Below are 14,110 nucleotides of genomic sequence, written 5' to 3' on the forward strand. Positions count from 1 at the left end.
TATATATATATATAAAATCTTTTTTTGACACAATAAAAGCACAGAGCTATGGGGAATGGATATTGCGGATGTGCTAGCGGCCATCTAGCAGCCCATGTCCTCAGCTCTATACCCAAAATCCAGGTGACAGGTTCCCTTTAAAATTAGCAATGGAATTTGATTTATAGCTAAAAATAAAATTCTGCATATTCAAATGCTGTGCTGCCACCTGCAGGTCTATATTGGAATATATCTGTGAAAGTGAAAAGCATTGGATCCTCCAGCAGGCTCTAGCCTTTCATAGCAAATAAACGGCTCCTGGGATCACGCATAGGGGAGTCTTTCCAGGCCCAGAGGTGAAGCACTTCTGGATTTACAGCCCTCAGATGGCTTCTGACGGGTTAAATGTCTCTGCTCTGACGTATAAAGTCATGTGACGATAGGGAAGCATAAATATATATATTTTTTTTTTCTTCAAAAAACGAGGCAGCACTTCCAGATTTTCGTGAAAGGGTGAAGACCTCAAACTTTAATTCCCCAGCTGGGGAATTAAAGTTTGGGGTCTTCACCCTTTCACGAAAATCTGGAAGTGCTGCCTCGTTTTTTGGAAAATATACATTGTGGAGGAGAAGCCGGCCTCCGGGAGGAATTGCACCCAGTGCACTCTGTCTGACTGTGCTGCTGCTGTATTTGCAAATATATATATAAGGTGCGCTGTTATTTGGCCTTTGTGCACATGTATACTTCCTGGCGTCTGTGCGATCGCCCGCATGTCTAAACACAATATACATCTCTACGGTTACTGAACACGCCTCAGTTTGCGGTGCGACTGATGCCGAGTCACATGACCTGGCCTCCCTCCCCTCGCGGCTGTTGCTCCTACGGTGCGCTCCATTGGATGACGCTGCGGTCCATGGAGTTACCACGTGGGTGCGCGGTGGCGTGGCCAGAGACGTCTGGCCCGGCGCATGCGCACCGCCAAAAAGGGGACGCCAATTCCGGCCGGTTCTAAGTGTCCATGTGTGGTGAGCTCCTTCCTGTTGTTTTTAATATGTGATATGGTACAGCCGTACCAATAACAGATGATTTTAACAATTTATGCACCTAGCACTTGTGCACAGCGTCCACCTTGTGTAGTTGAGCACGAAATGGACACGTATTCTATTTAATCAAAATAGAGGTACATAAATATATCTGTACACACGGTTCTTAATAATACTATGATCACTTTTGTACGCTCTAGTAGGAGTATGTTTGTAATGTTTATCACATACTAATGTCATGTGACGATATAGTTAAAGATCATGTGACTTGATTGGAGACATGTGTAACCACTGATTGTAATTGATTTGTATTGAATTGTGGGTATATATACCTTGTCATATGCACTGTTATGTAGCTTGATAAAGGCCTCATTGAGCAGGCCGAAACGTCGCTTGGATTAAAGTTTGGGGTTCTCACCCGTTCACCTTAAGCTGGAAGTGCTGCCTCGTCATTTGCTGAGTATATACGTGGAGGAAGGGCCGACCTCTGTGGGGAATTGCACCCAGTTCCCCATTTCTGACTGTGCTGCTGCACTATTTGTGTAATATAAATTTTATATATATTATATATATATATATATACACACACAGTTGCAAGAAAAAGTATGTGAACCCTTTGGAATTAAATGGATTTCTGCACAAATTGGTCATAAAATGTGATCTGATCTTCATCTAAGTCACAACAATAGACAATCACAGTCTGCTTAAACTAATAACACACAAAAGAATTAAATGTTACCATGTTTTTATTGAACACACCATGTAAACATTCACAGTGCAGGTGGAAAAAGTATGTGAACCCTTGGATTTAATAACTGGTTGAACCTCCTTTTGCAGCAATAACTTCAACCAAACATTTCCTGTAGTTGCAGATCAGACGTGCACAACGGTCCGGAGTAATTCTTGACCATTCCTCTTTACAGACCTGTTTCAGTTCAGCAATATTCTTGGGATGTCTGGTGTGAATCACTTTCTTGAGGTCATGCCACAGCATCTCAATCGGGTTGAGGTCAGGACTCTGACTGGGCCACTCCAGAAGGCCTATTTTCTTCTGTTTAAGCCATTCTGTTGTTGGTTTACTTCTATGCTTTCGGTCGTTGTCCTGTTGCAATACCCATCTTCTGTTGAGCTTCAGCTGGTGGACAGATGGCCTTAAGTTCTCCTGCAAAATGTCTTGATAAACTTGGGAATAAATATTTCCTTCGATGATAGCAATCCGTCCAGGCCCTGACGCAGCAAAGCAGCCCCAAACCATGATGCCTCCACCACCATACTTCACAGTTGGGATGAGGTTTTGAGGTTGGTGTGCTGTGCCTCTTTTTCTCCACACATAGTGTTGTGTGTTTCTTCCAAACAACTCAACTTTGGTTTCATCTGTCCACAGAATATTTTGCCAGTACTGCTGTGGAACATCCAGGTGCTCTTGTGCAAACTGTAAACGTGCAGCAATGTTTTATTTGGACAGCAGTGGCTTCCTCGGTGGTATCCTCCCATGAAATCCATTCTTGTTTAGTGTTTTACGTATCGTAGATTCGCTAACAGGGATGTTAGCATATGCCAGAGACTTTTGTAAGTCTTTAGTTGACACTCTAGGACTCTTCTTCACCTCATTGAGCAGTCTGCGCTGTGCTTTTGCAGTCATCTTTACAGGACGGCCACTCCTAGGGAGAGTAGCAGCAGTGCTGAACTTTCTCCATTTATAGACATTTTGTCTTACCGTGGACTGATGAACAGCAAGGCTTTTGGAGATACTTTTATAACCCTTTCCAGCTTTATGCAAGTCAACAATTCTTAATCGTAGGTCTTCTGAGAGCTCTTTTGTGCAAGGCATCATTCACATCAGGCAATGCTTCTTGTGAAAAGCAAACCCAGAACTGTTGTGTGTTTTTTATAGGGCAGGACAGCTGTAACCAACACCTCCAATCTCCTCTCATTGATTGGACTCCAGTTGGCCGACACCTCACTCCAATTAGCTCTTGGAGATGTCATTAGTCTAGGGGTTCACATACTTTTTTCACCTGCACTGTGAATGTTTACATGGTGTGTTCAATAAAAACATGGTAACATTTAATTCTTTGTGTGTTGTTAGTTTAAGCAGACTGTGATTGTCTATTGTTGTGACTTCGATGAAGATCAGATCACATTTTATGACCAATTTCTGCAGAAATCCATATCATTCCAAAGGGTTCACATACTTTTTCTTGCAAATATATATATATATATATATATATATATATATATATACACATACATATACACATATATATATATATATATATATATACACACACACACACACACACACAGTATATATTTTATATATATTTTTTTTAAATCTTTCTTACTAAAATGCTGTATGAGGGCTCATTTTTAGGGCTCATGCCCATGACTTGTCTTTCTTCAATCCGCAAATTGCGGATCCACAAAACACGGATACCGCCCATAATAGAACAGTCCTATCCTTGTCTTTACTGCGGACAATAATAGTACATTTTCAATTTTTTGGTGGAACAAACAGACATGGAATGCACATGGAGTCATTTCAGTTTTTTGCTGCCCCATTGAAGTGAATGGTTCTGCATAAGGGCTGCAAAACTAACGGAACGGGCAAAAAAAATACGTTCATGTGCATGAGCCCTTAGCCCTTTACTGGCACTTATGACTTTTTAATTGTTTACGATTAAATTTTTGCAGGGGATGAGGTGACCATAAACAAAAACAAAAAATTGATTAGAACATATTATTTTTTTTTTTTAAATGAACAGCGTTCATCGTACAGGATAAAGGCTCTGCACTGTTGGACACAGCAAGGAGCGATTTTAATTCTGAATTCCGCTATTTGTAAAACATTAAAAAGAAAAAACTACATTTTTTTGTCCTCCTTGGTGACTTGAACACGAGATTAGCCATCACAGGCTTATACCATAGACTGCACTAGTATACCACTGCAGCCTATGGTATTTTTTTGGCTTTTATTAAGTCCTCCCACAAGTGGACTTATACATGTGATCATCTGATCGCTAATGTAATCCACTGCACTACTTATGTATTGCAGTGTATTATACTGGTCAGTACTACACTGAGAGCTAGCCCATTAGATTCGGTCTCTGGCAGGGCCTAATATGCTTTTGAACTTGGCAGACCCAGAGGCCATTTGTTAGGCCTCAGGCTGCTACAGAAACAATTGGCACCCATTTGTGGTACTGAGATTGGGGCTGTGCTGCCAGCATAATGCAGCCCAAGTGAATGAGACCAGAGCTGCAGTACGCTGGTAAGGCATTTTGCTTTGTCCACAGTTTTGTTTCTGGGGCTTGCTAAACTACTGATCGTGGGAGTGTCAGATGTCGGGCTACCCTGCCCCCCCGAATAAGATATTGTTGACGGATCCAGAGGATATGGTATCAATATCTAAAGAGTGGAAAACCCAAAAAGGTAAGATACTTACATTTACTACCAGCAAATTCCTCATCATAACAGTACTTGGGAATGGAACAATTTCTTGACTTATGAGCTTTACTCTTGATTTTTTCAGCATTATGGCCGTAAAATATCCATCTTCTTCTCCTAGAAAATTGGCAAAAACAGTGAACAGTCATTTATCTTCTGAAGGTACCATTTAGGTTTGCACAGCAACAAATTCCACATGGACACTAAAGAGCAATGTCATCTAATATTTTCTTATCTATGCAATGAACAGTTCACATACAGCCAATATACCTGTATACGGTGAAACCTGTCGTAGGAAATGTGGTCTTGATAAGGTGGAGGTCTTCTAAAAGAGGTGGTCTTTTGCAGAGGTTTCACTAGAGCATAATGCTGTCATTTGGATGGCCCATTTATTAGGATAGGCTATCAATATAAGATCAATGCGTGTCAGACTCTGCTGTCCATTACCACACACAGTAACGTACATTCTGTAGGGGCTAAGCATGGTACTACAGGTAGCTGTGTTCCACTAATTTGACAGGATGGAGCTGTAGTACCATGTACAGCACTGTGCCTGAGAGAATGAAAGGGGCAGGATTGCTCACTGAAACGCCACAGCCTCCTCAAGCAGCTAAACGGCACGGGCGCCGAGAGTCCTGCCAATCTGATATCAAAGGCCTATCCTAAGATGGTCCCTCAATATTGACAACCCCTTTAAAATTGCTTGCTAGCACCACAATGTGACATTCTTAAATGGGTTGTCTCACCTCGCTAGGATGTGCCACCAATGTCAGACAGGTGCAGGTCCCAGGAGCCAAGTATTCAAAGTTCAGTAGAGGGCACCGCGTATGAGTGGTTGCCCCCTATTCATTTCTATGGGCGCACAAGAAAAAACTGACTGGCACGCTTGGCTATTTTCAGAAGTCCCACAGAAACTAATAGAAAGAGCACTGTGCAACCACCGCTCCATTCTCTTCTATACAGCTGACAGAAATAGCTGGCTCCGCTATAGGGGGCAGCTGCGCATACGTGGTGTGCTCTCATTCTCTTTGTGAGCTTGGTTCTAGAGATAGGTGCAGGTCCCAGAGATATCTGACATTGGTGACATATCCTAGTGATATGTCACGAATGTGCAAGGCGAGACAACCCCTTTAGGCTCCATTCACACGTCTGCAAATGGGTCCGCATCCGTTCCGCAATTTTGCGGAACGGGTGCGGACCCATTCATTTTCTATGGGGACGGAATGGATGCGGACCGCACACAGTGTGCTGTCAGCATCCGCATTTGCGGAGCGCGGCCCCGATCTTCAGGTCCGCAAAAGATAGAACATGTCCTATTCTTGTCCGCAGCTTGCAGACAAGAATAGGCATTTCTATAGGGGTGCCGGGCGGGTGTGTTGCGGATCCGCAATTTGCGGGTCCGCAACACACCACGGACGTGTGAATGGAGCTTTAAGGGAAACAAGGTTGCCTTGGTCTTACGACACAAAGGTTTTTTGTAATTGACCTGGTTAGCAAAACAAAAACACTAAGGTTGTGTTATGGTCATGCTGCAATTTTACCAGGAATTGTAGGTGACCAACAGCAGCACAACTAAAGAAACACATACAAAACATCAATCACATAAAAAAAAATAAAAAAAAATACTATAAATAAGAGTATGAAAGCAAAATGCCTAGTAAACATATAAAGGAGCACAGTTAAAGGGCATGTATCACCACAAAGTGACATACACTGCTCAAAAAAATAAAGGGAACACAAAAATAACACATCCTAGATCTGAATTAATTAAATATTCTTCTGAAATACTTTGTTCTTTACATAGTTGAATGTGCTGACAACAAAAAAAATCACACAAAAAAAAAAAAATGGAAATCTAATTTTTTAACCCATGGAGGTCTGGATTTGGAGTCACCCTCAAAATTAAAGTGGAAAAACAAACTACAGGCTGATCCAACTTTGATGTAATGTCCTTAAAACAAGTCAAAATGAGGCTCAGTAGTGTGCGTGGCCTCCACGTGCCTGTATGACCTCCCTACAACGCCTGTGCATGCTCCTGATGAGGTGGCGGACGGTCTCCTGAGGGATCTCCTCCCAGACCTGGACTAAAGCATCTGCCAACTCCTGGACAGTCTGTGGTGTAACGTGACGTTGGTGGATAGAGCGAGACATGATGTCCCAGATGTGCTCAATTGGATTCAGGTCTGGGGAACGGGCGGGCCAGTCCATAGCATCAATGCCTTCGTCTTGCAGGAACTGCTGACACACTCCAGCCACATGAGGTCTAGCATTGTCTTGCATTAGGAGGAACCCAGGGCCAACGGCACCAGCATATGGTCTCACAAGGGGTCTGAGGATCTCATCTCGGTACCTAATGGCAGTCAGGCTACCTCTTCCGAGGATCTTCAAGAACCAAGTGGGTCTGGGTCAAAAAAAAAGTGAATAAAAATTGGTATCGCCGCGTCCGTAACGACCTGATCTATAAAACGGTCATGTTACTTTACCCGAACAGTGAACGCCATAAAAATAAAAAATAAAAAATAAAAAACTATGATGAAATTGAAATTTTGCCCACCTTACTTCCCAAAAAAGGTAATAAAAGTGATCAAAAAAGTCGCATGTACGCCAAAATTGTAACAATCAAACCGTCATCTCATCCCGCAAAAATCATACCCTACCCAAGATAATCGCCCAAAAACTGAAAATACTATGGCTCTTAGACTATGGAGACACTAAAACATGATTTTTTTTGTTTCAAAAATGAAATCATTGTGTAAAACTTACATAAATAAAAAAAAAGTATACATATTAGGTATCGCCGTGTCCGTATCGACCGGCTCTATAAAAATATCACATGATCTAACCCCTCAGATGAACACCGTAAAAAAATAAAAATAAAAACGGTGTAAAAAAAGCCATTTTTTGTCATCTTACGTCACAAAAAGTGTAATAGCAAGCAATAAAAAAGTCATATGCACCCCAAAATAGATGCCAATCAAACGGTCATCTCATCCCACAAAAAATGAGACCCTACTTAAGATAATCGCCCAAAAACTGAAAAAACTATGGCTCTTAGACTATGGAGACACTAAAACATTTTTTTTGTTTTAAAAATGAAATCATTGTGTAAAACTTACATAAATAAAAAAAAATGTATACATATTAGGTATTGCCGCGTCCGTGACAACCTGCTCTATAAAATTACCACATTATCTAACCTGTCAGATGAATGTTGTGAATAACAAAAAAAAAAAAACGGTGCCAAAAAAGCTATTTCTTGTTACCTTGCCGCACAAAAAGTGTAATATAGAGCAACCAAAAATCATATGTTCCCTAAACTAGTACCAACAATATTGCCAACCTATCCCGTAGTTTCTAAAATGGGGTCACTTTTTTGGAGTTTCTACTCTAGGGGTGCATCAGGGGGGCTTCAAATGAGACATGGTGTAAAAAAAAAAGTCCAGCAAAACCTGCCTTCCAAAAACCGTATGGCATTCCTTTCCTTCTGCGCCCTGCCGTGTGCCCGTACAGCAGTTTACGACCACATATGGGGTGTTTCTGTAAACTACAGAATTAGGGCCATAAATAATGAGTTTTGTTTGGCTGTTAACCCTTGCTTTGTAACTGGAAAAAAAATATTAAAATGGAAAATCTGCCAAAAAAGTGAAATTTTGAAATTGTATCTCTATTTTCCATTAAATCTTGTGCAACACCTAAAGGGTTAACAAAGTTTGTAAAATCAGTTTTGAATACCTTGAGGGGTGTAGTTTCTTAGATGGGGTCACTTTTATGGAGTTTATAATCTAGGGGTGCATCAGGGGGGCTTCAAATGGGACATGGTGTCAAAAAAACAGTCCATAAAAATCAGCCTTCCAAAAACCAAACGGCGCACCTTTCACTCTACGCCCCGCTGTGTGGCCGTACAGTAGTTTACGGCCACATATTGGGTGTTTCTGTAAACGGCAGAGTCAGAGAAATAAAGATACAGTCTTGTTTGGCTGTTAACCCTTGCTTTGTTAGTGGAAAAAATGGGTTAAAATGAAAAATTAGACAAAAAAATGAAATTCTCAAATTTCCTCCCCATTTGCCAATAACTCTTGTGCAACACCTAAAGGGTTAACAACGTATGAAAAATCAGTTTTGAATACCTTGAGGGGTGTAGTTTCTTAGATGGGGTCATTTTTGGGTGGTTTCTATTATGTAAGCCTTGCAAAGTGACTTCAGACCTGAACTGGTCCCTAAAAATTCAGTTTTTGTAAATTTCTGAAAAATTTCAAGATTTGCTTTTAAACTTCTAAGCCTTATAACATCCCCAAAAAATAAAATATCATTCCCAAAACAATTCAAACATGAAGTAGACATATGGGGAATGTAAAGTCATCACAATTGTTGGGGGTATTACTATGTATTACAGAAGTAGAGAAACTGAAACTTTGAAATTTGCAAATTTTTCAAAATTTTTGTTAAATTAGGTATTTTTTGGTGCAAAAAAAATAATTTTTTGGACTTCATTTTACCAGTGTCATGAAGTACAATATGTGACGAAAAAACAATCTCAGAACGGCCTGGATAAGTCAAAGCGTTTTAAAGTTATCAGCACTTAAAGGGACTCTGGTCAGATTTGCAAAAAATGGCCTGGTCCTAAGGTGTAAAAAGGCTGTGTCCTTAAGGGGTTAAGTGTTCCCTTTATTTTTTTGAGCAGTGTATTTAAAATCAGTTTTTTTATTATAAACTTTTTGTATCAAACTATTTTGTATTTTTGTTTTATTTTTTTGTATCTATCAAAATAAATCTTGACATATTGTAGTTTTATTTTACTCTAAACACTAGAGCCACAATTGTTGCGCAGTCATTCCATGATCATTAGGTTAGTGATTTTATGACAGCTCTATTATAATGCTGGAGGCCTACAGGTTATACACTATGCACACAGATAAGGTTCTTCCAGAGGGAATGTGAAAAACGCTTCTGACTCAAATAAAAATGCAACACTGCTACAGTTTTTTTTTCCTTTACAGCGTTCATGGTAAAATTGACCTGTTTACTTCATTCTCCAGGTCAGTACGATTAGGTTACCACACTAATATAGTATTTCTTGCATTTTAATACTGATCACTTTTTATGAACATTTTTTTGGGGAGTTAAAGTCACAAAAAATGGCGAATGTGCCGTTTTTATTTTTTTTCCTATACTATTCACTGTAAGGGATTAATATTGTTATATTTTATTAGTAGGGAAGTTTTCGCACATGGCGATGCCCATGATGTTTTTTTTTTTTCCATTAATTATTTTCATTTTGGGAAAAAGGGGAGAGGTTTGAACTTTTTTTTTTACTTTTTTCAAGTCACCCTAGGTGACTATAACAGGCAATCAGTAGATTGACCATTGTGTTCATTGGTGGCTATTAGGGATGAGCAATCGACTTCGGATGAAACATCTGAAGCAGATTCGCATAAAACTTCGTTCCAATACTGTACGAAGCAGGAGCTCTGTACAGTATTAGAATGTATTGGCTCCGATGAGCCGAAGTTATTGCTTCGCAAAGTTTCACGAGACTTCAGGTAATAACCTCATAAATTTATTTGTACTGTAAAAAACACATTTCCCGAACTCGGTACCGGCGCTAGTCAGGAAAGGATTAAAAATATACAATAAAAAAAAGGAACAAACTTTGTACAGACTTAAATCCCATGGATGGAACTAAAATTAAACACTAGACATCACTTTTCAATGGCAAATAGTAGAAAAGTTTTGCATGAGTTGCTTACCTGTAATGATTGTGTAGCTGATGGCTCTTTTCTTCAGATAGTCATAATATAGGGGGATAACTTCTTGTAAAAATATTACATCTGGACTGTACCTGCAACAGCGCACATAAGAACCAATCACTTTAGCAGAGCTAATCGATATGCATACAGACCTACAGACACATTTGCGCTGATTTTTTTATTGTTCATTTGCTCCCTTAATTCAAAATTAAGCACTTTTGTAAATAATCTTCATTAAAAAAAAATTCCTTTCTGTGGAGCATGTGAGGCTCCTTTTAAACTGGCATATAAGCTGTTAAAGTGAGCGGTTGAGGCCAGTGATTGGCTGCAGTGGTCCTGTGTTGTCACTGTGGCCAGGTAGAGAAAGCCCAGCGCGGAGAGCTGGAGTGGCGGCACTCGATCTACTGGGCAACAACTGCTGCATTTAAATTTAGGCCATTTGGCAGTATTGTCCAGTGTCTTGCTGAAAGCAGACAACCCCTTTAAATGGACTTAACCACTTTCTGGCTACTGTTAACCTGTATGTATGTAAGACATCTGCACAAGATGCCCGCTGGCACAGACTCAGACAGTGTGTTTGAATGGAGGACGCTGAGTGAGGTGTCTGGTCTCATTCTTGCTCAGCTGTATGTGTGACTCCCACATGTTCGGCCTCTTTTTTTATGACCTGCCTGAATGGGGTTGCCACCTAACCAAGGGAAAATAGATATAGTTTTCAGAAGTGGGACTCACATCTTTCAGAAATTTACTGCATATCCCGTGGATATGTATAAATGTCTAATGCGAAATACATTTGGCGGGGCTGGAGTCCTGACTTCGGCACGTCCCCGTCCTACCCTATCGGCAAACACAGCACTACATATTGTCACATGGCCGATTAAAGAGGGGACTTACGACTATTTTTCAACTAAAATAGTCGCAAGTCCCTTAATAAATGTGCCCCAGTGTCTTAGATGCCTCGTCAATTAAACTAACTAACCCTTAAATTGGGTAGGATTAGTGTAAACTGCTTTTTCTTACCCCCCGCCCTTCCAAATAAATTTAAAAACAGAATACGTACATAAAAATACATAAGATGCTTACAATGCCAAATAAGAACAAACCCCGCGAGCTCTCTCTGGAAGGTTGGATTGGTCAATTCCATCAACGTTCCAGGTTAGGAGTGTAATGTGGCTCTCGTCTTCTTGGTTCAGTGTAGTCGGATTGTCCACAACTGGTGCTTGCTTTATAACAACGGGTGAATCATCTGTCAAGTCAATACTATAGAAGAAACCAAAACCATCGTCTATACCCGTGTTCTGTGTGCAGACAATAACAAAAGACATTGGGGGGAGATTTATCAAATCTGGTGTAACTAGTTTAGTTGCCCATATTAACCAATCAGATTCATTTCATTTTCCAGAGCGCCTTTGGAAAATGAAAGGTGGAATCTGACTGGTTGCTATGGGAAACTAAACTAGTTTTCCTTTACACCAGTTTTGATAAATCTTCCCAGTGTTTATGGGCCCAGAGTATAATACAGGATAACTAGAATAATATTTCCGAAGTGCCAAAGGTTGGGTGCCATGAGAAGACTCCTGGGTGCATTAGTGAAATGGCAAAGAGTCTTCCAGGAACTTGTTAAAGAGCATCTGTCACCATGAGCAACCCTATTAAAGGAGTTGTCCGAGTGTTTAATGCCACCATCCACTGGATTGCAAACCAAACTCATTTACTAGAACGGGACTGAACTGTGCCTAGGCCACGTGAGCGATAAATGTGACATCATTGGCCTAGGAGTGCCACTGTCTCTTCAAACAGCTGTCCAGCAAGATGCCAGGAGACGGCCCCCCCTGAGGATAGGCATCTGCACTAAACACTCAGACAAACTACCTGGTAGTGTTGATCATGAGCCCTTTTCCTCTGCAATTAGTATTGCCAAAGCAGAAAAATTCTTATTTTTAGTTATATGCAAATGGTGTGCTCAGGACATCAAGGAGCTGGCCTAGCCCCATGGAGCACAGCTTTACCTCCACCACTCTCCCCATTGCCATTCCCACAGAGACTGACAGGGCCAGGCCAGGGCGCTAATCCAACCTCTCAGTGTTGAGAGCACCTCATTTGCATATAGCTAAAAATAAGAATTTCTCTGTATCGATAATATTGATTGCAGAGAGGAAGGGCTCGTCACCACGATCAACCCTTCCGGGCAGTATGCATAATTTCATAGGGTTGATCATAGTGACAGATGCTCTTTAGGAAGTTGGATAGTAACTGCTCCCCATATAGACCCTTTGGTTTACATATCTTAATGTACATCTGTATAACTGAGGCTTCTGATGGTGTTCCGCTTTAATCTCACCACGTATCTGTTACAGACATGGTTTCTGATGTTGATGGCTTTGTCACAATGCTTAAAGGCTCTTCCTTTGGAAGACTCTCCACTCCCGGTTCAAAGTAAGAGTTAATCGCCCTCTGGAAGAGGGGAAAGAAAAAAGTGAGGACACAAAAACTATACATATAATGGTTGAACTTAATGGAATTATGTATTTTTTCAACCATATTAACTATGTAATAAACATATTATAAATGTCGTCAGGAGACCAATAAATGCCCACCGACAACAATGACAACCCTGGGACCTCCAACTGTCCATACTGATGAGATAAATGTTTTTGGGCAATGATAGTTTTGAAATTATACGTGAACAACTATTCACAATGGCTGACGACTAAAATGTGGAGTCAGGTTGGACATTTTTGCTGAAGCTGTCAACCATTTGCCTTTTTTTTGCCGCCCAGATCCGCTAGTTTATTTTGCTGTGTTGATAGTTCTAATGATCCAATGGACGACTGACTGGCCACATTCCCGCCGATGATTACAGCATGTATGGCTTAAAAGGGTTTTCCAGTATTCTAATACTGATGACCTATCCTCAGGATCGGTCATCAGTATCTGATCGGTGGGGATCAGACACCTGGGACCTCAGCCGATCAACTGTTCAAGAAGTCACCGGTGTTCCTGTGAGTGCCGCAGCCTTCTCCGTGCTTACCAAGCACAGCGTCTGTGCTTGGCATCACGTTCAGCCATATTTACTTCTATGGGGCCAAGCTGCTCCTAGGCCAAAGGACCGATGAACGTATCGTCATTGGCCTAGGAAAAGCTGAGAGAGGGCTGCTGCCTTCTCAGACATCTGATTGGCGGGGGTCCCCAGTATAGGTTAGGGTTGCACTGAACTTTCGATACCCAATAGATACTTTTAGCAACCGGATCTATCCAATATCAGGAGTTGCTATTTTCCGATACTAGGCTGCTCTGCTGCACCACCTAGTATCTTATAGAGATCATGGCGCGCACCAAGTTCTCATCAGCAGGCACAGTGGAGAAGGAGGAAGGGAGTGCCTTCCTCTCCACTGCGACGTGGCTGCCACTGCCACCAATGAAAGGATAGGGGAGGGGCTGTGAAGCTGTCACACTGAGGAGGGTGGGCACGGCCACTGCGCCACCAATGAATATATTTGACCCCTTAAAACAAATGTAGGCAGTGGGAGCCGGCTGTATGGAGCGGGGAGAGTTGTGGCTGGAGGACCCCGGATTTCCCGGGGTCTGTCCACCACCAAGCACTGCTCCTATTCATTTCTACGGGGCAGACAGAAATAGCCAAGCCAGCGCTCACCTATTTTCAGCGGCCGCATAGAAATGGAGGGCGGCTGCGCATGCACAGTGCGCCCTCCATTCATTTCCCCGCTCCGTTCTCATTGTAGGTGCGGGTCCCAGAGGTGGGACCCGCACCTATCAGACAATGGGGGCATATCCTAGTGATATGCCCCCCATTGTCTGTGATGGGAATACCCCTTTAAAAGACCGTTGCTAGGGCTTGTCTGTCTCCAGGTACTCAAACAGAAGACGGAGGGG

At 41.6% G+C, this 14,110-nt stretch overlaps 1 protein-coding gene across 3 annotated transcripts in view; it reads right to left on the bottom strand.

The window, feature by feature from the left end:
• The window catches only part of TDP2 (tyrosyl-DNA phosphodiesterase 2), a 36,459-nt gene that overhangs the window by 18,912 nt on the left and 3,437 nt on the right, over positions 1-14,110 (bottom strand). For all 3 annotated transcript variants that reach the window (XM_040432892.1, XM_040432889.1, XM_040432891.1), the window contains exons 2-5: positions 12,558-12,670; positions 11,300-11,476; positions 10,217-10,308; positions 4,468-4,586 (exon numbers count right to left, since the gene is read on the bottom strand). In XM_040432892.1, the coding sequence (XP_040288826.1) occupies positions 4,468-4,586; positions 10,217-10,308; positions 11,300-11,476; positions 12,558-12,670 (501 nt within the window). The remainder of the gene's footprint in view (positions 1-4,467; positions 4,587-10,216; positions 10,309-11,299; positions 11,477-12,557; positions 12,671-14,110) is intronic.

The sequence above is a fragment of the Bufo bufo genome, chromosome 5 (assembly GCF_905171765.1).
Source record: "Bufo bufo chromosome 5, aBufBuf1.1, whole genome shotgun sequence".
Lineage (NCBI taxonomy): Eukaryota > Metazoa > Chordata > Amphibia > Anura > Bufonidae > Bufo > Bufo bufo.